At 42.9% G+C, this 25,281-nt stretch overlaps 1 protein-coding gene across 2 annotated transcripts; it reads left to right on the top strand.

Annotated features, from left to right (window-relative positions):
- The first annotated feature begins 976 nt into the window (after window positions 1–976).
- ranbp2 (RAN binding protein 2) lies at window positions 977–24,648 on the top strand. 2 transcript variants are annotated; one of them, XM_084362743.1, is made up of 30 exons: window positions 977–1,204; window positions 3,014–3,081; window positions 3,184–3,295; window positions 3,576–3,728; window positions 3,880–4,110; window positions 4,232–4,374; window positions 4,538–4,733; window positions 5,169–5,309; window positions 5,459–5,618; window positions 6,350–6,531; window positions 6,916–7,115; window positions 7,729–7,852; window positions 8,543–8,704; window positions 8,998–9,135; window positions 9,792–9,923; window positions 10,044–10,271; window positions 10,399–10,482; window positions 10,793–10,934; window positions 11,042–11,136; window positions 11,227–15,685; window positions 16,079–16,156; window positions 18,064–18,240; window positions 19,113–19,199; window positions 19,309–19,484; window positions 19,705–19,984; window positions 20,321–20,410; window positions 20,520–20,674; window positions 20,763–21,036; window positions 21,178–21,533; window positions 23,517–24,648. In XM_084362743.1, the coding sequence occupies exons 1-30, from the start codon at window positions 1,133–1,135 to the stop codon at window positions 23,820–23,822; spliced, it is 9,201 nt and encodes a 3,066-aa protein (XP_084218869.1). In that variant the 5' UTR covers window positions 977–1,132; the 3' UTR covers window positions 23,823–24,648. The 2 variants fall into 2 exon arrangements, with proteins under 2 accessions (XP_084218869.1, XP_084218870.1); XM_084362744.1 differs by lacking the exon at window positions 16,079–16,156.
- The last annotated feature ends 633 nt before the right edge of the window (window positions 24,649–25,281 follow it).

Below are 25,281 nucleotides of genomic sequence, written 5' to 3' on the forward strand. Positions count from 1 at the left end.
ATGTTAGCAGCACTTAGTGATTAGGGCTTCATCGTATGAGCCTGATGGCTTCTAGACCTCTGCTGACACATCTGTTATTTTTAATCATCTGATTTTATGTAATAATATTATGTGTGTGCAAGTAAAGTATATATATAGTATAAATGCACTACTCAGAATTAGTTAGGTATATTGTGGAATGGAAATGGTAAATGAACTTGCATTTTTATAGTACTTTTACAGTCTACTGACCGTCAAAGCACTTTACAACACTTGTCACATTCACCCAATCACACACACATTCATACACTGATGACAGGTGCCAGCTGCTCATCAGGAGCAATTTGGTTCAGTTGTATCTTGCTCAAGGTCACTTCAATGTGCAGCTGGGGGAGCTGGGGATTTGAACCAGTTCCCTTCGGAGCTACAGCCGCCCCATTGTGATATTTTAGTGTTTCACTTGATTGTTTATTCTGTGACATATCTGGATTTTTATTTTGTGAAAAATGAAAATTCAGTCATTATCTGCTGACCCCTAGGCCAGTGGGAAGTTGGGTGAAGTTTTGTAGTCAACAAAACATTCCTTGAGCATCATGGGAAAACAGCATTGTCCTAAACAAAAATCCCTAACTAATTTTGAGCAGTGTATACTAATAATGGGTTTGATAGATGTTGTGGTACAACTTAAACTGACCCTGATGGGATTTTCATCTTTCACTTTCACTATTGTCAATGAATGTATTCATAAAAAATATAACCAAATAGGGTTGAGATTGTGTATGATAAGTGTTATATAAAATAATCATATCAGTACTGGTATCGCAGAGTATTTGAATAATATCATTACACCATCACAAAGAGTGTGTGGTCCGGAGGGTTCACCCCAGCCAACCCACCAATCCTTCAAAATAAAGTGCGTCAGCGTGCGTCAAACGCAATACTCGCTTTTCATTGGCTGAGGAGCCCGATTCAAGAACGAGCCCGACCCACGTGACCCTCTGCCATTTGACGGCCGTGAGACTGCGCAGTAGCATCATGGGGAGTTAACGTTAAGGAGTGACAGTCGAAGCGTCAGTTTTTATATATATTGTGATTTCCTGGTATTCAACAGCGCCATAGTCAGTCGTTTTAGAAGTATTAGTTTTCGGGAGCCATGCGACGGAGTAAGGCTGAAGTGGACCGTTACGTTTCCTCAGTACAGACTTCCTCTCCCTCACTCAAAGAGGTAAGTTAAGCCGGCGGCTAATGTTAGCATGCTGCTGCCATCATGTCAGTCCAGCATGTGTCAGTCCAGCCGGTCCGAGGAGACAACCTAAACACCGGGATCGAATGAGCGCTTGTTGTAGTCGATTTTCTTAAGCCGTCCTTTAATCGGTTATCTTGAATTTTGTGGTCTGTGTAACCTGTGTTATAACCAGCTAACCGGCTAGCAGCGCCAACGTTAGCTAACCGGCATGATGACGCCTCGTCGTGTCCTCCCCTTTATGTTAAGAAAATGCGCGGCATGGGTTGTTACGGCCAACGGCTAGCCAGTTAGCCATGCTAGTTAGCGTTCACTCAACTACTTCGACTACTTTATAGCTACAGCTATTACTGCTAACATGTACGTGCAACAACATAGCTTCAAATCCCCTTTCAACCGGAATACGTCCCGCTAAACTCGTGTATAGTAGCTGCCACCAAACCTCACTGAGAAATTAAGCAATTTAGCTTAATTGCCGACCAGACTATCTGTCAACGTTCAACACTTATTAGTACACTCGATGACTGTACTAACGGAGGGCAACAATAATCTCACAAATGTGCAGTTTAGTTGATTTGATAGGTCGATGAGAAAGAGACCATTAAACTAGAAAGATTTGAAGAAAAGTGCCAGACTATCTGTTTTATCGATGTAAGGATAGCAAGGGTGCAAAAGTCATGGTGACTGGGCCACAAGACACTATATATCTATACTGTCACCAGTAAAGTAACTCAAAGTCGAACATCTGTAAATGCTGGTCTTAATGTGCTGAGGTAACTTGTTTCAATTCCTGGGAATCGAAACAAACACATAATGTAAAGGAGCCGGCAACTAGAGCTGAAACGGTTAATCGATTAGTTGTCAGCTATTGCAATTAATCGCCAACTATTTTGATGACCAATCAATAGGTTTGAGTCACTTTTTAAAGAAATAAAAGTTAAAATATTGGAAAGTTTTCTAGTTTCTTTACTCCTTTGTGACAGGAAAGTGAGTATCTTTGATTTGTTGTCAAAATAAGGCAAATAATTGACAGATAAATCAACATTAATGACCAAATCTACAGAATAAATTAAAGTTAGCTAACTACGTTTGTGCAAAACCACAGACAAGTTAAAACTGAACGTTTCTTTATGTCGCTACTTTACATTTGTGTAGATTCAAATGTATATTTCTCTCTCGTCACAACACTGTGCTGGCCTGCTTAGTTTTAGGCACTAAAAACACTTGGTTAGGTTAGGAAAACATCATGGTTTGGCTTAGAATAACTAACCAAAACAGCTGGAAATCTCCCTACAGGCCACCCGCTTGGCAGCCTTGTGGCTTGTAATAACACCACCACCATCCCCACTGTCTCCCAATATGAAAATCAGCTAATAAGCACATAATGCAAATGTGGTATGCCATGTTGAGGACAAATGTCAACCTGTGGTTTGCAGGAACATTAACTACTGACATTATATCTGGGCAACTGGGCTGCAATGAAATAATAGGTACAGTAGGTGCAGCCCTAAGAACAAGTAGCCATGTAGGAAATAAACCTCAGCAAACAAGTCGGAAACACTAGCTTTAGTCTAAAAATAAATCATAAGTGGAGATAATCCTATAACCATGTTGGCTAACATGTTCACTTTTATCATATCAGGACTGTCTGGCATAATACTTCTCAATAAGACATCTAATAAATGAAATGATGGTATACTTGTGCCTGCTAGCTAACATGATGAGCAGGATAAAAATGTTCAAAATGTGGTTGATTTGCAAATAATCATCCTCAATGTTTTCATTCCGCAGAAGCCAGTCAAAGGGTTTTTATTCGCTAAATTGTACTTTGAAGCGAAAGAATATGAACTTGCAAAAAGGTAAGCACACAAACTTCCCCTTTGTTGACTGGATGTGCTACTGCTCCTCATGAGGTCTCCGTTGTACTGATAGCAATCTTGCATTTTTCATGCTATTCCTAGACATGTATCAGAGTATCTCAAAGTCCAGGAGAGGGATCCCAAAGCACACAAATTCCTTGGCCAGCTCTTTGAGAAAGAGGGAGACATCAACAAGGCAGTAGGATGTTACAAGGTAGGAAGAACACACACACACATGTTTCTTGAAATCAAAGCTCTCTTTCATGTGTTTTAAAATGTCTGCCACATCTCTGGACTTGCCTTAGACTCCTCATGTTTATTCAATAACCTCATTGGACTCTCCGACGCATGATTTCACTAGGGTCTAAATAAAGTTTCCATTCTACTCGTCTTTCTTCTTTTATGTTTTTGGTGTTGTTTTTGGTGCAGTCTTGCCCTTTGGATAGCTCACATGTCTGACACTGGTATGTCTGCACTTCTCTGTGTGAATGCAGCGGTCAGTGGACTTGAACCCAGCCCAGAGGGACCTGGTGCTGAAGGTGGCTGAGTTGCTGGTCAATAAAGAGGAATGTGACAGCAGAGCAGAGTTTTGGGTGGACAAAGCTGCCAAGCTGCTGCCAGGAAACCCTGCTGTCTTCAACCTGAAAGTGAGGCTCATATTTAACCAACAGCTGCCTAGATCGCGGTCTATGTCCCTCCCTAACATTTCACTAAGGAGCGAGGAAGCAGGTGAATATTAATCAAAGGAGGTAATTATGCCAAACTGACTCTCTTTGGTTTATCTGTTCCTCTCTGCAGGAATGTTTGTTGAGTCGTCAGGGTCAGCAGGGATGGAACCGGTTGTTCGACCTCCTCCAGGCCGAGCTGGCAGCGAGGCCAGCTGACGCTCATGTGAACGTGAAGTTGGTTCAGCTGTTCTGTCAGGACGGACGGCTGGATGAAGCCGTTAAGCACTGCCTGGCTGCTGAGAAGAGGGGCCTGCTGAGCCGCAGTCTGGACTGGTACAAAGTGGTGCTGCACACGCTGCAGGTCAGCAGGGACGGGCGGGAGTGCAGAGTAGATATTACAAAGCTAGACAAGGATGCATTTTGGGAGCTTTAAAGCTAACTCTTTAAGTTAATCCGTAAACATTGGATTATCTTTGTTGCAGGAGTATCTAGCTCAGCCCAGCGTCTCCAGTAATGAGAAGCTGTGTCGACGTCTGCAGAGGGAGCTGCTATTGGCCCACTGCAGCCTGCTGAGAATCACACTGTCTGACAGCAGCGTGCAGCCCAGCCTCGATGCCCTGAGAGGGTAGGTCATGCTGAGCTACTGTGTTTGTATACATACACTATAGAAGAGCTGTATCCAAGAAATCAAATGGAGCCCTAAAGTCCACTGTCTCATGTCCATTTTTTTATTTTGGAGTAGTTTTCTTCAAGCTTCAGCTTCTTTTGTGTGTGTGTGTTCTGTGTAGTTTTGATGAAGCTATGCAGACACTGAGCAGCGTCGCTGGCCGCCACACAGATGATCTTTGTGAGATGTTTGTAGAGATGAGAGGTCACCTTTATCTGCATGCTGCCACACTGCTGTTGAAGCTGGCTCAGGATCGCCAACAGACCTGGAGGGCCGTCATTGACCTGGCTGCACTCTGCTACCTGCTGGCGTATCAGGTACTCACCAAGCAGCCGAACGTCTTCTTTTGTCTGCAAAAATGTTCTTTCCTTTTTATAAAAATGAAATCTTATATTTAAAGTATGTGATGGATGATGTTACCTTGTTTTATTCAAGCCATTACGTTTCTTTAAAAAAGGATTCTCTAAGTGCAGGACTTGCAAAAGTCCTATCATCAGTTTTTTATTTGAAAAAAAAATACATTTTTGCTCGACTTCCCCTCACCCTTTGCATTGTTACAAACCTACTCAGGACCAAGCAATGCTATGGTCTACAGATGAATAATAGAAGCAGAACTTTTCACTTACAAAGTCTTGACAGTTGCCTTGGAGGACGTGTAATGAAGTATTCATTCTTAAGTTTCTTAGCCTATTTAGGGAGCCACGGCCAGAAGCCTTTTTGATTACACTGTGTTTTGTTTGTCTTTCCACAAGGTCCCCAGACCAAAGGCTAAAGTGACCAAAAGAGACCCGGCAGCCCCACAGCTTCTGGAGCTGCTGGCCAACGACAGACAGAGTCAGGCCGGCCACATGTTGATGAACCTGAGCACTGATTCATCCACCTTGATCAGAGAGGTTGGTCCATGTGTTCTGATTTAGTTTGTTTGAAGGTTATAGTGTTAAAACCTGGAGTGAGAAGTGCACATCCATCATACAGTATGCAGACAAACTGATGTTTAATTTATATGTTCAGGAACAAACATAATAACGTCATCTGTGTGTAGGTGGTGGAGGCGTTTGGGAACCGTAGCGGTCAGGACTCTCTGTTTGAGCTCCTGTTTGGACCACAGGCCTCCACTGGATCGTCCTTTATTGCCAATGATGACATCCATTCCATTAACACCACAGCGCCAGAGCTCTCTCAACTGGCCAAATGGGACGCAGGTACAAAACAAAACATCTGCCTGAGTGCTGCAGTAGCACGAAGAGCTCTTCAGTTTTTTGTTTTTTGTTTGGGTTTCATTTTTAAGGTCAACTTTTATTTTTGACACTTACATTTGGAATTAGATAAGCACTTGTTTCCATCTGTATATATTATTGTTTCATCAGCAATCAAATGTAAATAAATTATAAACTTAATAACTAACATGGGGTCCTTGAAAAACATATGTAACATCTGTATATTTAATGAGGGTGTAGGTCCCAGAAGTCTTTTAGGTCGTCACATAGTTGCAGCCCATAAATCATCAGTCTCTGTTAAAGGTGTTGTGGTCTACACAAGCTGATGTCTAAAGGCATAGAACGTACTGTTGAGGCCTGCACATTGTTTTCAGGATTAATTATTTAGTTGATCAGACGTCAAAAAATGTGAAAAATGCTTTTCACAGTTTCCCAAAGCCAAAAGTGACGTCTTAAATTTGCTTCTTTTGTCCAACCAACAGCACAAAACCCCCAAACTCTCCATTTACTTTCATGAATGAAAAGCAGCAAATCTTGAGATTTATAAGAAGCTAGAACCAGCAAATGTTAGTGAAATGATTAATCCATTATCAAAACAGTTGGCAGCTCTGATTCTGTTTACTTTGAAGAAGTAGTACTATTTGTAAATAACAAAAAAACTGTTGTGACATTTTAACTACTCCTACATTGTAGTAACTTTGTTTCCTCCTCCACAGGCTCCATCCTGCTGCACGGTGGTGACCTGCAACATCTGAGCTGGCTGGGCCTGCAGTGGACCCTCCTGGCCCAGAGAGTGGGCCTGCGGGACTGGCTGCAGCAGCTTTTCCCTAGACTTACTCTGGAAACTTCCAAACTCGACACCAATGCACCGGAGTCCATCTGCCTGCTGGACCTGGAGGTAGGTGGAATCATGTGGGCTGGTTCAGTGAAGCTTACAGAGAGTGTTTCATTAAATCTCAAATGGTCAGGATGAAAGTCCACATTTGTGATGTTACAGCTCTTTCAATCTAACCCTCCAATAATCGTATTTCTACATAAAACCTACATCTGCACAGGACCACACACACACACACTCCTTTTTAATCACCTGCATTGCTTGAATAAGAGGATTTCTCCAAAAATCAGTCTTGCATTCGGTCTTGAAAAGCATTAAATTCAAGTGCCTAATACCTGCAGGTCTCTCATTTGATAAATGGTACTTTTGCTACTTAATTCTCATATTATTTCTGAAATGTTGCATGTCTTCCAAATGTCAAACTCTCTGTCACTTTGCTCCATCCAGGTGTTTTTACAAGGTGTGGTGTTCTGCAGCCACTGCCAACTCCAGGAGACGGCGAAGATCAGCAGTGGAGTGAACCAGCAGCAACAACAGCAGCTCTATGAGCCTCGCTGCCTCCCGCTTCCTCTCCTTCGCCTCTTGACCACCGTCAGACAGAGGGAGTGGTGGGACGCCATCTACAGCCTCATTCACAAACAAGCAGCGTGAGTAAAACTGGAGTTGGTTAGTTTTCACTTTGTCTGACGTCACTGTGAAAACACTGGAAACTGTCGAATATGTTCTGAAAGATTACAAAATTACTGGGAATACATTGAATGCTGATCAAATGTTCGAAAGTGCGAAAACTCGTCATATTTTTCTCAGGTCTCACGCTGAGTAGTCAGTCAGTGATAGTAACTATAGTAACTGCATGAGAATACACGCTTACAAGTTTGTTGTTTGTTTAGCAATAGTCACATGAACATTGTCAACCCTGTTAATTAATAGTGAGGGCATTGTAATTTGGGGAACACTTGGTTTAAAGTTAATAATAATAATGTAGCATTAACTGTTAAATGTCATTATGACTGTCTGCTGTCAGGCTACGTCGCTCATAAACCCAATAAAAGTACTTTTGCTTCAACAAATGCATTAAAAACAAGAAAGAACTGTTCTGACGACAGGATTTAACCTCCTTGTTAATGTTAAGACGGTACAGGTGTGGCCACAAACTTGACATTTTCCCAAGAGGAGTTGGGCGTCTAAAGAGATTACTGGTTCATTTTAGTGTAAATACTCATTATGCCATTTTATTCACTATTGTTTGTCTCCTTTTAGGCCTGGTATGTCAGCCAAGCTACGGATGATTGTGCAGCATGGACTGAACACTCTGAGGGCTGGAGAGAAAAATGGGCTTCAACCAGCGCTAGCCATCTACTGGGCTCAGTGTCTCAGCCAGACGGTACACACACACACACACACATGTACAGTGCACACACAGACATGCACTGTTTCCACAAGCTCAGCATGTGGCCAGCTAGACACAAGAAAGGAGTTGTTTTCAGTCCTCAGGTGGACAGTATGCCAAACTCAAATTCACACTGAACACGAGCTAAAATTGTAATCAACTACTGAGGCATCAAGTTACAGTTCACAAGTTCTTGCTTTGATATATTATGCAGTATGAGTGCCATGTGCCACCTTATGAAAGCGTCATAGCATAAAGACAAAGGACAACAAGGTGTAGAGGTGGAGAGCTGTACAGTATGTGATGCATGAATATCAACTTCCCTCATTTAAAACATTATTAAGATGGTTAGATAACGGGGCCAGATCAGTTGTGGGTGGCAGTCGTGCACACGCAGACATTCAGCACGGACAGTAAAATAGCACTTGCATATCTCAGCACCTTGCCAGATCCTGCACAGATACACATGCCTTTCCACCTGCTCCCTTCTGTCATTAACTCTGCGACTATTAAATGTGATAAGATTGAGAGGTCCAAATGGCCACATGTGTTGGTTCTCTGAATATGTGTCTGTTTGTTTCCTGGTAGAATTTGTAGCTGTCTGACCACGTTTATGTTGTCTGACTGCGTTAAGCTAGTGTGGCAGGCTGACCTTCTCTCCTTGATGCATGTTTAATAACCCAGGGTGATGGCGTGAACTCTTACTACGACCAGAAGGAGTACATCGGCCGCAGTGTCCACTACTGGAAAGTTGTACTTCCACTGTTGGAAAGGATCAAAAACAGACGCAGTATACCAGAACCACTTGACCCGCTCTTCATACACTTCCCCTCCAAAGACATTCAGGTTAATACTTTTGTCATGGTTTGCTTTTATTATGTGATATTATGAAAAAGCTTGATTTTAAACATAATCTGGTGTTTAATTAACAAACTTTTTTTTTTAGTATTTGAAATGAAACGATCCTGTAGTCATATTTGTTTGTTATTCTCTAGCTCAAATGGTTGACATGGTAGATCTTAGGGTTTGGGCAAATCTATGCACCTGTGATACTTCTATGTGTTAAGAATGAAGAATTTAACAAGCTGTACAATGTTGGCTTACAAATTGTATTTATGCATGTCTGTTTTCCTTCTCAGATTTCTTCTGTTAGGGGCTATGAAGAAGAAGCTAAGATAGCATATGCAGCTCTCCTCGACATTGAAGGCAGGACGGAGGAGGCCATCGCTGCCTTGGAAACCATCAACAACATGTCATCCATCTGGCATTTGGCACAGGTAAGCCTTTTGGCATAGATGTGCGCCAAAGATTATTTTTTGTGAAGGTATTCAAGAACCGGTTTATTCCCCCCTCCCATTAATCGCAGGTAGTGGTCCAACAGTTTCTTACAAACGAATGGTGTCAGCAATCATTAATGAATGTCTTGTTCAGAAAATATTGAACATTGTGGAAGGTTAGGCTTCCTACGAATGCATTTGCTTTCGGTTTTGGGAGTCAAATCAGATTAAGGGACACTTCACCTCAAATTCAAAGTTGCAGTGTTTTGGAGATATCGGCCGTAGAGATGTCTGCGTTCTTGTGAATTTAATGGAACAAGATGAGTCTCTGTTAACGCTGGTTGCTCACCCAGTTACTCAAGATAATCTACAGACCTTGTTGAGTATTTTGATTTCTGGAAAGGGACATCGCTGTTTTTAAGCAATGCAAGACGATCTCAGATTACCAAAAGAAAGTGCAAATTAAAACGTTTTCATTGTTTGTACCAGTTAAGGTACTCGTTCACTTCTGCTCTATCTTTCTGTGTCTGCTGCCTTGTTACAGGCATTATCTGAGCGGCTATATGGGGCAACTCCCTAAAAAAACAAAACAAAAAACAAGATAATCTTGGTCAAACGTCATTTAACCTCAACGTTTGTGCTGCTTCCCTCGGCAGATCTACCAGCGGTTATCTGAGGAGGCCACCAACGGGGTTGAGGAGACCCAAGACAGATGCATCACTTTTCTGAGAAAGTTCAGGACGTATTTATCAAAGATCTATAGCGCTAACGCAGATGACATTGACAAGGTAAGTTACATTTCTTGTAGCTCCAAGCAAAGTGAACCTTCAAATATATCAATTGTGATACATTTCTTTACAGAACAAGTTCTGCAGCTGTGTAACCATTTATTTACTATTGTGTCCCAGCTGCCTGTTTCCATGGAGGAAGTTGTGGATCTCTTAAACGATGTGAACCAGCAGCTGGGGGAGAGTGGGGAGGCCATGGACGAAGAGGAGGAGAAGGAGGAGGAGGGTCGACTAGGACCCACTCACTCCAGCCCTGCTCATCCCACAGAAACATCTGCCAACATATCCCACATTAAGTTTTCCACTCCCTCTCCAAACAAAAGCATCTCTCCTTCCAAAAGACACTTGGTGGGTTCAGGTTATTTGCCATCTGAGATTTCTTGATGTCATCTATATATTCAGTGTTTCCTTGTATAGATCACAGAGATGAACACAAATCAGTGACTTTTTATCATTTCTCTCCCCTGTCGTCAAGATGTCTTCCAAGACGCCACCTCATTGGGCGGAGGACCAGAAAAGTCTCCTACAGATGCTGTGTCAGCAAGTTGAAGCTCTCAAGGTCAGAATAAGAGATAAAAAAAAAAATTTAAAAACTAAAAAATGAGTAAATAACAGAGGTATTTTAAAAGAGGAACTAAATATGGTTTGCCTGTCTTCCTACTAATGGAAATGTATTGGTTCATTACATTGAAATAGGTAAAATATGGAGAAGGTGTTTTGGTTTTCAGCAGATTTACTCAAATATGATGAAACGTATTAAGAAAATAGGAAAATTACACATGACCTCTTTGGTGGAGGTTATGACAAAGACTCATCATATATTCTGTGTAGATGTCAAATCACTTCTCATTAAGCTCCTTGTTTTACAGAATGAGGTCCATGATCTGAGACACAACGCTTCAGGAAACGCAGGCTCACCTCATCACAAGATGTATGGGGAGAGCTATGGGGCCGAGGGCCTGCAGGAGCCTTTTACCCCGGTCCAACCCTATCATGGGGCGCCGTTAACGGGTCAGCACACTACATAGAACCAAAGCAGATAAATAGCTCCATATTTTTATCTACAACTACTGAACAGGAATAGTTTATAACCTTTATATCTTTTTATCTTTTTGTAGTTGCCACCACAGGCCCGTCTGTGTACTACAACCAGTCTCCAGCTTATAACTCTCAGTATCTCCTGCGCACAGCAGCAAATGTAACCCCCACCAAGGTAACTATCACTGTTTTAACACGTATTCACAGAAATAAACTTGTTCAGAGTATACTGAGTGACATGATTGTTTTTTTTCTCTTCACAAAGGGCCCAATGTATGGTATGAACCGTATGCCACCTCAGCCGCATATGTACGCCTACCAGCCGCCCACTCATACTCCTCCACTGCAGACAGCCCCACCCTGCATTTACCCTCCCCAAGAACCAGTCTTTGGTGCCCCTCTTCGATTTGAATCACCAGCCACAAGCCTTCTTTCCCCATATAGTGAGGAATATTATGGCCAGAGTGTAACCCAACAAACCACTAACCCTCCCCTGCCTGAACCTGGCTACTTCACCAAGCCGTCCGTAGTCCCTGTTCAGCCTCCAAAGAGCATCGAGGGGAAGCCTGTGGACTTTGGGAAGCTCTCCTTCAGCCAGCAGGCACCTGCTGAAGTCCCCAAAGTGCCTAGTTTTGGAGCGCCGGCAGTCGCACAGTCGACACCCTCAGCTGCTTTTAAATTCAACTCCAACTTTAAATCCAACGATGGAGATTTTACTTTCCCACCTTCACAGGCCAAGCACAGTGAAAGTCTGCTTGGTCTTCTTACATCAGACATTCCCACTAAAACAGATCCTGCTCTAGAGAGGTCTCCAGCCAAGGAGCAGCTTCCCAGCCAAACAGGCATCTTCACCTTTGGCACTAAAAATGCCACTCCCTTCTCTTTTGTTGATTCCACACAGAGCACAGGCACTGGAAGTCTGTTTGGAAAGGTGGAGCAGCCATTTAAATTTGGTGATGTTACAAAGCCAGTGTTTGGGCTTGGCAAGACTGCAGAAGAGGAAAGGGCAGCAGAGAGCGATAATGACAGCACTCATGTTGAGGAGGATGAGGATGGTCCACACTTTGAACCCATTGTACCTCTACCTGATAAAGTAGATGTGAAAACAGGTGAGGAGGAGGAAGAGGAGATCTTTTGCAACAGGGCAAAGCTGTATCGATTCGACACAGAGACAAAAGAATGGAAGGAGCGGGGAATTGGAAATGTTAAAATCCTACAACACAGCACTAAAGGGAAGGTCCGCCTCCTAATGAGAAGGGAACAGGTCCTTAAGATCTGTGCAAACCACTACATCACTGCTGACATGCTACTGAAACCGAATGCTGGCTCTGACAAATCCTGGGTCTGGAATGCCATTGATTATGCGGATGAAGAGCCTAAGCCGGAACAGCTGGCCATCCGCTTCAAAACAGTAGATGAGGCATCGCTTTTCAAAGCCAAGTTTGAGGAAGCCCAGAAAATTGTGCTCAAATCACCAGAAAGCCATGATCAACCTGAGAAGAAAGAGGAAACCCCAAACATTTCTGACTCACTCGCAGCCAAGTTCGCAGCCAAAGAAGGAGAATGGGACTGCGCTATGTGCTGTGTAAGAAATAAACCCACAGATGTGCGATGTGCTGCTTGTCAAACTGCAAATCCCAATGCCTCATCCAAGCCCGACATTCAGCCTGTTGTTGAAACCAAAGCAAGTCCCTTTACTTTCAAATTTGGCATTGATTCATCCAAACCCAGTAGCTCTGGCTCTACATTTACTGGATTTGGTGCTTTTGGAGCTTCTGTACCCTCCTCTTTCACATTTGGCACCTCAAAACCTGCTGACACTGTAACCAGTGCATTTGGTGCTGGCTTTGGGGCTGGCTTTGGCAAGAAGCCAGGTCAGTGGGATTGTGAGACATGTTCTAAAAGAAATGAGGCCTCTGCTGACAGTTGTGTTTCTTGTAACGCTCTTAAAGCCTCACCTAAAACGACTGCAGTGCCACCAAATGTAGATGCTGCAGTGCAGCCCTCAATATCTGCTGTTGGCTCAGGGTTTGGCGCCCAGTTTATGAAGCAGCCTGGGCAGTGGGACTGCGATATATGTGAAGTCAGAAATGAAGCCTCTTCTAACAAATGTGTCGCCTGTCAAACCCCCAACCCTGCTGCTAAATCAACAGAGGGGGCTCCAGTAGCATCAAATCTGCCAGCAGTGTCAGATTTTGGGGCTGATTTTGTAAAAAAGGACGGGATGTGGGACTGCAATAACTGCCTGGTCAGAAATGATGCATCAGCTGTTGAATGTGTTTCCTGCCAGGCCCCACATGAACCCTCCTCTTTAGCAGCCATGTTCGGCAAGAAGGATGGAGAATGGGACTGTGACGCTTGTCTGGTGAGAAACGATGGCTCTGCCAGTAAGTGTGTGGCCTGCATGACACCAAATCCAAATGCTAAAAGCACAACCAGCGCTGCTCCTTCAGCCTCCACCTTCAGTTTTAGCTTTGGCACCAAGAGTTCATCAAGCCAGCCTGCTGCAACTGGATTTACAATGCCTTTTGACACTGCCAAAACCTTTCAGTTTGGTCAAAGCAAAGATACAAGCTCAGCTGCTTCTTTTAAGTTTGAAGCTCCTCAGTCTGGATCTAGTACCACAACTTCTTCAGCCTTCTCTTTCTCAATGCCCACTCCAGCTAGTGGCTTCAAGTTTGGCTTTCAGGAACCCGAAAAAGAGACCCCCTCAACTGATAATGAACCTCCATCAGGGTCAGCCTCCAGTTTTCTGAAAAGTATAGCTGACAAACACAAGGAGAATGAAAATGTGGCAACACCCTCAGTGGGGCAAGCCGAGGAAGATCAAAATCCATTAATTGCTGGTAAAGGCAGTGAATTCAGCTTTGCAGACTTGGCAAAATCCTCTGGAGGAGATTTCCAGTTTGGCCAGAAAGATCCCAATTTCCAAGGTTTCTCCGGGGCTGGTGAACAGCTGTTCACATCATTACAGGCAACCCCCACCAAGACCGATGCAACAAATGAGCTGGAGGACGATGGCATGTATAAAACGGAAGAAAATGATGACATCCAGTTTGAACCAGTGGTCCAGATGCCTGATAAGGTGGACCTGGTGACGGGGGAGGAGGATGAACAAGTTCTTTATTCTCAGCGTGTCAAACTGTTCAGATTCGACACCGGCAGCAGTCAGTGGAAAGAGCGTGGCGTAGGAGTCCTTAAATTCCTGAAGAACAGCAGTAATGGCAGGCTGAGGGTGCTGATGAGACGAGAGCAAGTCCTCAAGGTGTGTGCCAACCACTGGATCACCACCACCATGAATCTGAAGCCCCTGGCAGGCTCAGACAAAGCATGGATTTGGTTGGCCAATGACTTCTCTGATGGAGATGCTAAACTTGAACAGTTGGCTGCAAAGTTCAAAACCACAGAGCTCGCTGAGGAGTTTAAGGAGAAGTTTGAAGAGTGTCAAAGACTTCTCCTGGACATCCCCCTACAAACCCCCCACAAGCTTGTTGACTCGGGCAGAACAGCACACCTCATTCAGAAAGCAGAGGAAATGAAGTCTGGTTTGAAAGACCTTAAATTCTTTTTAACAGACGAGAAAACAAAGATCAAAGATGACGACAACCAAGGAGACATCACAGCATCTGGCAATGTTTCAAGCCTTGCAATCAAGCCTCTTGGTGAGACAACTGGCCCCACCTTGGAGTGGGATAACTACGACCTCAGAGAAGAGGCTTTAGATGATACCGTCGACTCCTCAGTCTATGCCTCTCCCCTCGCCAGCAGCCCCCTGCGAAAGAACCTTTTCCGCTTCGGAGAGTCCACTGGTGGGTTCAACTTCAGCTTCCAACCTGGCATCAGCCCCTCCAAGTCTCCTGCTAAGCTGAACCAGAGCAGAGGGTCAGTGGGCACCGATGATGAGCAGGATGTGACCCAGGATGAGGAGAGGGATGGCCAGTACTTTGAACCTGTCGTGCCATTGCCTGACCTGGTGGAGATTTCTACAGGAGAGGAGAATGAACAGGTGGTCTTTACTCACAGGGCCAAGCTGTACCGCTATGATAAAGAACTGGGTCAGTGGAAGGAAAGGGGTATTGGAGACCTCAAGCTTTTGCAAAATTACGACACCAAACGAGTGAGGTTGATAATGAGGAGAGACCAGGTGCTTAAGATCTGTGCCAACCACTGGATCTCATCAGCCATGAAGCTGGAGCCTATGAAGGGTGCCGAGAAGGCCTGGGTCTGGAGCGCCTTGGACTTTGCTGAAGAAGGAGAGGGTAATATTGAGCAGCTGGCTGTGAGATTCAAGCTGCAGGACACTGCAAACACATTCAAACAGGTCTTTGAGGAGGCCAGGTTTGCACAAGAAAAACAGGAACTCATGACTCCAGTTACATCCAGGGTCACCACACCTCAAGACGGCGGAGCCACAGCGTCTCCACAGACGGCACCAACTGTATGTGGGAAGGCAGCCATCGCTGTCCTGGAAGAGACCACAAAGGAACGTACAGAGCTTTCCCCCGATGGTAAGCCGTGTGCAGCTGGTTCTCCGGGTCCAGTCAACCCCTCAAAGACGGTGGTGTCACCCCCTAAGTTTGTCTTTGGCACCGATAGCCTTCAGAGGTTTTTTGGCTCTCCTAAATTTCAATCTGAGGAGTCTGCATCCAGTTCAAAAGCCAAAGACTCTGGACTTCCTTCCAAGGCTTCACCTGCAGCACCAGCCTTCAAAATCCCAGAGAAAGGTAAAGAAATATCTGAATATAAGTGCCATATATGTCTGATTTTCTGTTTTTGAATGAGTATCACGACTGTTTTTGTTCATTTGAGTTTTACTCCATTGTCTTGTTTCATCTGCATCTCATTGCTCCTTCATCTTAGCTGACTGAGCCGAGACCCTTCTCAAAATTTTCTAGGACAGAATCTCCCCATGTAGCCACTTTATATACGTCATGTTATAGTCTGGTAATCTGTGCCTTTAGTAAAACTGTTTACAATATACACATGTGGTGCATACCCTCAGAGTTTAAACACAGTTCATTCACAAACAGAGTATTTCACATTTTGGCCTTGTTTTCTGATTATGTTACCAGCCTCACAATTAGTTTCTCTTCGCTCAACAACCCATCATCCTTTAGGGCTGGATTTTAGGCTTTTCAAAGATAACCCAATGGCTTTTTGGACCAGCACATCAACCACCCAATTTGAACCCCCAGGTACTCTAATCACTGCAGTGTGTGTTAACACTTCTCAGCTGTCACCTGGCTGGCCCTTACTACTAGAAAGAAATAACCTGGATGCACGGAGTGGAAAAAAACATTGAAGCTAACGTGTTGCATGTCCAGTGTGTGGAGATGCAGTTTTTATTGTACAATTAATTTTAGTATTTATAGTAACACTTAAACACATAGTATGTATTTTCTGCCACTACGGGTCTTTGACTCAAAATCAAACAAAAGACATGAGCAGAGTGGGATAATGGGAGTCTTCATTGTTAAACCACCATTGCTGATGAAAATGTATCTACGCTACTCGGGCAGAAAGGTTCACAGAAGTTTAATTCACGTTATGTTCAGTCACCTTCGTGGATTTCCGTCCTCACCCTCTGACTCACTGAGATGTTATAATAACATGCACCGAAAGTGTTGTTATTTTAAAGATGAATAAAATAGATTTATCTAGTCTGACTTTCTCAAGTAGGTTTAGCTCAAAAAACAAGGATCTCTTTTATTTCCTTTGTCTTTCCATAAAATTATGTCATGATAAAATACTCATGTTGATATTAGGGGTGTCACAATATTGCAATATTTACAACAACCGTGATATTTAAAAAATTAACTATTGATATTGTGTAAAAAATACATATATGATAATATCATGTTCATCTGGTTACCTTTTTAACCTTTTTAATTGTTCTTCTTTTTTTGCACTTTCTTTACAGTTTTGTTTGTTTACTCTCTTGAGAGTAATTAATTTGCATAAGAGATTAAGATAAAATAAGAGGTCAAACACATTAAACTAAGTTTAGTTGTGAGTTTTAGCCCTTAACTGTTAATTTTGTCTAAACTAGAGCCCGGATAGACAATACTGGCCTTTCACAGATGCATCATATTGGCATACATGTTGCACGATATGCAGCGATATGAAACATTTATTGATTTATCTATGTTTGTTTTGTTTGTTTCCAAGATTATAATTCAATAAGATGCTTGAGGTAATTTATAATTATTACATTACCAGTAAAGTTTAAGGTTTCAGTTTATTGTTAAACTGTAAATATCCTGCTAAAATGACATATCTTTGTCACAAGTGTTTGATAACCACATTTGTGGGTTACTGAACCAATATCAGCATCAGCCCCAAAAATCAGTATCGGTCGGGCTTAAGTCTAAACTTTATTTCTCCACCCTAATAAAGAGCAAATGTCCTTCAGTTTGTGCATCTAGACTGAAGGACAATCAGAAGATCTCGTGCTGTTTTCACAATCCATAGTTGCTAAACAGTTTTGCTATATTTCTGCAGAATCTTTTGAGAGACTATACATTCACCGATGTCGGGAAGTTAAAATTGGAATATGTGAATGTTGTAGTGAGCAGTTACAGTAGCATGTTATATCAAACTAGAGTGTTGTACTGCAACAGGAGACACATCAGTGAAAGCCTGATGTCTTTTGGAAGGTGAGCTGAGCAGATTCCACAGAGAGCGTCGACTGTGCGAACGTCACACGTGCCATTTTTAGTGCAGGATGTGTAGCAACAGCATGAAGTGGAATTCCCCGGCTATTCTGGCATCTGCCAGTGATGTGCACCTCAGCAATGGCTAATTAGAGTTAAAGCTCAGGTATTTAATGCTGTTTAATGCTACAGTACCATGTCACAAAGAGTAAGTGCAGAGTCGGGCAAATAAAATGAGGAACACAGATGTTTGCATACAGAAATACTCTCTTAATACAACATGTCTCACATGTTTGTAAATCAGATGCATGCTATTCATTCTGCTGTGCATGACTTGTTTGTGTGTGTGGAACTAACACCTGAGTTTATAAAGGGATTAAAGCGGCTTAATTTCTGCTTCCCTTCCCTACCAGCCTGACTGTATTGTTCCCCCATCATGTCTGTCGCAGGGCCCCCTCAGGCAGAAGGAGGCAGCGCAGGGTCGGACGAGGACTCGGAGGTGGAGGTTGTGTATGTCAGGGAACCCACTGCTGAACAGGCAGCTTTAGCCAGGAAACTCCAGCTGCCTCTCACCTTCTTCTGCTACCAGAATGAACCAGGCTACGCCAGCGACGACCAAACTGATGGTGAGACCAAAAGATCAGAAACAAGGGTGGAAAAGTTTGTGGGCTTAAAGTTAACATGGTAACTCCGACGACACAGTACATTTTCATTTGTTTCATCTTGAAAATGTTCTTTTTTCATTGATAGTTTGGTTACTTTTTTTTATTAATTCACAATCAGCTCATTTAATAAAACCAGAATATGACCACATGCATCCCCGTAGAGGGCTGAAAAGGCTCTAAAGTGCTTTTATTAGTGCATCATTTTATTAAAGTGGTCGTTGCCTGTTTCCTGTCGCCTGCATGATTGCTGTATGTACATTTGACAAAACCATCCTGAATTTGAATGTATGGAAAATAGGAAGTAGGAAAATATAGGAAATAGGAAAATAGGCAAAATAGGTTTCATTCAAACAAATACAGTGGTTAGAGAAAGCAAAAAAACATCAAGATTGTTTTGATTTATTTTTTATTTAGTCACTTTTTAACCAAACCGATGAAAACAAAATATGATAAAGACAAAAAAACAAAAAAAAACAAAACAGAAATGCGACTGCATGAAAAAATAAGTAACTCCCCAAAAACCCCTAAATTTGGATTGGTTCCAAAAAATGACAAGAAAGTGTTTAAAAACAATGGTTTGAAAGTACATTAGGGTATATAATAAAAAATTAAATCCAGATGAATGACACGATGAAGTCAACAAGCTGAGTTAATATCTGTAAAGCTGGACATCACTGCTAAATATTTTAAAACTTCATTCATTGAAGTAGAACAAATAAACAACTGTCTCTGTTCAAGCTTAAGGGAACTGTGGCATCAGCATCTTGTTCATAGCAAAAGAACAAAACAAAATGTGATTTAAGAGTTTTTTAAAACATTTTTTTCATTTCCAGACGAGGACTTTGAGTCGGCAGTAAGAGCCTTGAATGGAAAGCTCTACGCGGATCCTCCTGAGAGAAAGGCTGCAGCCTGTGGTGAAGGTATGTTATTTTATTTCACATACATTTTTAGGGCTGTTGGGATAAATAATGATCTTCTCCACCATGTGATGAAAAGTACGTGGACTTCATCAAAAGTAATTGTATTCAGAGCCAGACTGCCAGGTGGTGTGGGAAAAGAAGCCGACACCAGAGGAAGAGGAGAAGGCTAAAAGCCTCCAGCTTCCACCCACCTTCTTCTGCGGCCTGAGCACCACAGACAGCGACACAGACCACGACAAGCCCGAAGACTTTGAGACGGAAGTCCGCAAGGCACAGCAAGACCTGGTAATGGACACAGTTTGTAGAAAGTCTCCTGCCATGCTCATTTAAGTGACTGTCAGTCTGTTTATTCCTGCTGGTGGCACGCCTCAGACTGCATTATCATATTATGTCGTTCTTTTAATTTGACTTGTTTTGGCTTAACTGAGTTAGTTTAACCAGATGTAGTTTTATATCATCAAGAGTCCATCAGTTTTACTGAAGTTTAATTCCTAACTTCTTTCAGGACGCCCAGTTAAACCAAGCTGAAGAGGTCTCTAGCAGCCCTCCTGTGGCCCTCGAGGAGCCGTCATCGGAGCCGTCGTCGATTCCGTCATCCAGCAGCGTAGAAGCTGCAGGCGTGCCACCTGCAGCCGAGGAGCAGACCTCAGACCAGCCGACAGAGACTAAGACTGAAGCTCAGAGCAGCAGCTCTCCAATTGATCTGTCCACTAAGAAGACCCCAGAGCCAGAGTCCACCACTTGGACTGCAGCTGCTGTTCCTACTGCTACAACCACTGGTCAAGGTATACACCACTTCCTGTTCGTTGCTACAGTTGTGTGGTTCAGCAGTGAAACATTGCACTTGAGAAAAAGCCGTCTTTGTTCAAATGTTCCTGCCAGCTTTTTTTATGCTTTAAATACATATTTGCTGATTTATACTTTTAAGATTTCGAATGTTTTGAATGAATTGTCGGTTTCATTGTTTTACTTTTACCTACTTACGCTTTATTCTGTTGCCTCACATGAATTTATACAGTGTTCATGTTGTTGTCTGCTGTAGTCCTGCATATAGAAATGAGAGGAATAAGAAACTACATTCTTTCAAGTATTTAATGATAACTTTGTTCCTCCCACCACAGACTCCTCCGGCTTTGGCTTCAACACATTGGGAGGCTTCTCGTTTGCTGACTTGGCCAAAACCACAGACGGATATGCATTTGGAACAAATGGTTTGGACGTTTTCTTTGAAATGGGCTTTTTGACAACCATCGTTAACAACACATTACTACAACAAAATAACATTTCGCTGCATATTCATTGTTTTCCTCTGTTATTAAGACTCTAACTTCTCGTGGGCCAATGCTGGAGCGGCAGTATTCGGGGCAGGGGTGACCCCAGCTCCAAAAAACAATGGCGATGAGGAGGGCAGTGATGAAGAGGATGCCGCTAATAATGTGGACATTCACTTTGAGCCAATAGTGTCACTACCAGAGGTACATTTAAAATGCTTTTTAGACATTAGAGTGAAGTTTGGTAATTGGCAAACAGAACCTCATCTTTGTGTAATTTTCCATCTCTCAGGTGGAAACAAAGTCCGGAGAGGAGGATGAAGAAATCCTGTTCAAGGAGCGCACCAAGCTGTACCGATGGGACCGGGACCTGGGCCAGTGGAAGGAGCGAGGCATCGGTGACATCAAGATCATGTTCCACCCAACCAAACATTTCTACCGAATCCTGATGAGAAGAGAGCAGGTGCTGAGAGTTTGTGCCAATCACACGATCTCACAGGCGATGGAACTCAAACCCATGGACGTCTCGGCCAATGCGCTGATCTGGACGGCCACCGACTACTCAGGTACACAGACGTATTTTCTGAGGGCAGACATTAGCCAGTTACATTAAAACGGATTACTTTGTGATAAGCTGATACGTGATAGTGATACTTTTTATCCGTCCTCTTGCTGATACTCCCTCGTCTTTCCCTCTCTTTTTCCAGATGGCGAAGGTGTAGTGGAGCAACTGGCGGCTAAGTTCAAAACCGCAGAGATCGCCGAATCCTTCAAGAAGACGTTCTGCGGGTGTCAGAGTCGCATGGGCCAAAGTGATAGCGAATCATCATGTGCGTCCTCACCACAGATGTCAAGAGTTCAAGAGCACTCCAGAGACACTAACCCCCGGGTGTTCCTCACAGTCACAGCCGACGGTGAAACACTAGGCAACATCACCATCGAGCTTTTCTCTCATATCGTCCCCAAGACCGCGGAAAACTTCAGGGCTCTCTGTACCGGCGAGAAAGGCTTCGGACTGCGGGACTCCATCTTCCACAGGGTCATACCATCATTCATGTGTCAGGTGAGGAGATCAAGATGTGAAACGCTGTTATAAAAGCACTGATGCGTTTGTGACAACAGAGCTCGATTTAAATGTAACAAAACAAATAAGATGTTTCAGTAGCGCTGACTTATTCGCAGGTTTGGGCTGATAGTTTGAATATTGCATGTCGTGTCCTGAAATCTGACGTGTAAAAACTTTGAGACCTCAAAAATAGGGAGGATTTTGAAACCAAAGTGGGGTTCTGGAAGTCCTAACCCCATTTTAATCCTCAGAAAACAGTGCAGAATAAGTCACTCACTGTTGCATGAAGTAATATTTATCACTTTTCATTCCTTCATTCATTTTTTGCCCCTTAGAGACGCCCTGTTTGTCAGCCTTTCGATGGGGAGTGACACGGTGCAACCCTCCTGATTGCAACATAGATTTTACAGCCCCTTTCTTTTAAAAACTTTAAACAGGAATTCTTCTCTCCAGGGCGTCTGAAATTTGTTTGAACTCTCACTCTCACTCAATGAGGGGGACGAGGCGCAACAGTACAGCAGACTGCATGCTTTACAGTGCCAGGAAAAGGTTACGATAACTAAAAAGGGAAAAAAAGTGAAATTGAGTTTGCCCTGGTTTTGTTGACGCGCAAGCATTCAGCACTCATTCACAGAAAATCTACTCTGAACAAAGTGGTGAATTTGTTCACATTTATTTTGAAGGATCTACACGGTCTAGACTTCACATTGTACCACTCATTTCATCGTGGTGCATCTCCTCTGCCACACTATGATTTTTTTTTTCCATCTATGTTGTTGACTCCTGCTTCCTCACATAACTTCTCAGCTGGTTTGTTGTTATAAATGTGTTTCGTTCAGCTCAGTAGTTTTTCCAGAAACATGTTCTCTGTGGATAATTGTGATTTGTCATACTTGGGTGTGGACAGAAACCAAACAGGATGGTGCTTTAAAAAGCTTCTAGTGTTTTTGCATTAGTTGCACTGATGTGATAAGCAATTTCCAAATCACAAACAACAGAGCACCACATTGTTGAGTCTCTGTCCAAAAGTACGTCACACTTAAGATGTTAGTGGGTGAAGATTTTTAGCTGCAGCTGGTTCTCCGAGGCAAATAATACGAACGTACGCCATGCAAATCGACATGTTTACGTAATCTATGCCGTGATTAGTCGCCAAAGCCCTAATTTGATTCATGTTTATGTTGCAGTAGTGTTGTCACAAAACTGGAACTTCTAACTTCTACACAGTGCTTTGAAAAATGTTGATATTCGATACCACAGGGAAATAATTTGGGGTACTTCTGGTTGTCCAGCGGAGGACCAGAGCCATGAAAATCTCTGTCAGCATTATTATTTCTTAACTGTATGTTCAGTGTTTGTCGAGTGTTAATGGCATTGCGTTTTCCTTGCAGTTGCTTTGTAAAAACAAACAGCTAGAAGCAGAGTTACCCAGGCACTCGACACACCACCTGGCTGTCTCGGCTGCAGTGTCTTTTGGCTCGTTAGGTGGTGGAGCAAACGGGCCGGCTGTCCCGAGAGACACTCTGGCAACGAAAAAGTGGCTCCGGAGAATGAGTAAAGAGGTCGGAGCATTACTGCAGCTCAAACACCGCCGAAAACAGACATTACCTGAGCATCTGTGTGAGCTAACAGTTTGAGTCAAGCATTTGAGAACAAAGCCAACCGATCAGAGGCGGAGTAGGGCGGGTCTTATGAGAAGGAGTCTGTCTTCTTGAGCAGTATGATTGCGCCCTCTGCTGTTCGAACAGACTTACACAATGACAAGGAGTGATCGTAGAGTGCGTTCATACTGGCTTCTCTTGTTAGAGTCATGAACTTTACGAGCATTATATCCACATAGGTTGGTAGATATTGTCACAGTCCCACGATAGTATCGCAGCAATTTGGTGTAATGTTACAGCCCTAATAATGACTGTCCTCTCACATGGAAGGGATGTATTTCCATGTACAATACTAACAAGCTCCCCATTCGTCTTTTAGGGCGGTGACATCACCAAGAGTGACGGCACAGGAGGCAAGTCGATCTACGGCAGCAAGTTCGAGGATGAGAACTTTGATGTTCGGCACACGGGACCGGGCATCCTGTCGATGGCCAACCGCGGGCGCGACACCAACAACTCGCAGTTCTTCATCACCCTGAAGAAAGCCGAACACCTGGACTTCAAACACGTGGCTTTCGGCTGGGTTCGGGACGGCATGGATGTGGTGTTACAGATGGGAGAGCTGGGCACAAAGGGAGGCCCGCCCACAAAGAAGCTCGTCATCACAGACTGTGGACAGCTCTAGCTTTTTAAATGTTAAGATCGAGATTGAGAGCTTAGTTTAGCTTCTAAAGTTTAACGACTTTGGATAATGCGTTCCCTGTGCAGTGTAAACCCTGAATCCATAGTCACATTAGGCGTCTGAGAGTCAAACTCTGATCACAGGACTATTGATCAATACCACTCCTCATAGAAACCTGGCTCCGATAATCTGGGATTAGAAGTTACTTTGCTGTTTTATAACACGGTCACAACTGGGAAGCGTGGTGTAGAACGTGGGAGGAGGCACACGTGGTTGCACTTGGATCTTGATCCTCGTCTGTCAATAAATTCTCCTCATTTGTTTATTTTGTGTGTATAATTGTACATGGACTACTTTTTTAATGTCAATTTTTGTTCTTTTGTCTTGCATGTGCTCAATCTGAATGTGCTGTCCCTCTTCATAAACTCCACTCGGGTATTTCCCCCCCTTTTCTTTTTTTCTTTTTGAAGAAGTCTTAACTATAATTGAAAGGTCGTTAATTGAACTGCACCTATTGGTTTATAACTGCGCCCCTGCCTTTTCTCCAACTGCCGCCTCTGTGTACTTTTCACTGCAGGGCTCCTCTAGTGATTTTTCTTTGTGTTGGTGAATTTCACAATGTGCAGATAATTGGATTTCCTACTCGACCACATAAAAATTGAGTCATCTCACCGTGGACAGAGGGTGGCTCGATGACGACGACGACACGCCTGTTTTGGATTTTATGAAGACGTTCGATTATAGTTTGAGATTATCACCGAGTTGAAATGGTGCTCATTGTACCAAATTAAATGCTGATGAAAGAGAAATAAAGTTGCTTTACAAGTAAGCACTGTTTGTTTGAAAGGTTTTCTTTTAATTATTTCATATTCGTTCTTACAAACTATTGTAGAAACATCTGCAAACTTTTTATTTCACTTCAGTTTTTGGTCACAATCTTAAAGTCTACTTATAATCCTCATCCAGAGTATTGTTTATTAATAAACTGATTCATTTAGAAGAATTTGTGTTTAACATTTGATTTTTTTTAAGCTGATTGCAGCAGTTATATATTTAATCTTGATTACTTTTTAAGTAAAATAAACACTTGGATTCGCTAGTTCACCACTGTAAGTAATTTTTCATTTAGTGCCTTAATGTTGGGAAAATATTGGGGAATACATTTTAAAGAAAGTATAACTGAACATTATATATTATCAAGTGAAGTTATAACTTCAGTATTGCTTTCTAATACTGGGAGCCAAGTTGTTGCATCCTCGAGTTGAAGCATATGGATACAGTAGGGTTCAGAAGTCTAAGACAACATACTCAATTTTGTTTTTAATTGAATGTCATTTTCATTACTTATGATAAAATCAGCTTAAAAGATGAATCTTGAAAAATGTACCTGAATTTCAGAATATCTTAGTATTATCTCAGAGAACTGAGCTTGATGTTTTGATCATCTGATGGCGTGGTCACT

The sequence above is a fragment of the Pagrus pagrus genome, assembly GCF_965226575.1.
Source record: "Pagrus pagrus genome assembly, chromosome: 9".
Taxonomy (NCBI): Eukaryota; Metazoa; Chordata; class Actinopteri; order Spariformes; family Sparidae; genus Pagrus; species Pagrus pagrus.

Bases quoted from the DNA above. Each gene is read 5' to 3' on its own strand.
- ranbp2 (XM_084362743.1), top strand. From the start codon at position 1,133: ATGCGACGGAGTAAGGCTGAAGTGGACCGTTACGTTTCCTCAGTACAG. The intron at 9,136-9,791 runs GTAAGCCTTTTG...TTCCCTCGGCAG, and splicing joins CCATCTGGCATTTGGCACAG to ATCTACCAGCGGTTATCTGA. The intron at 9,924-10,043 runs GTAAGTTACATT...ATTGTGTCCCAG, and splicing joins ACGCAGATGACATTGACAAG to CTGCCTGTTTCCATGGAGGA.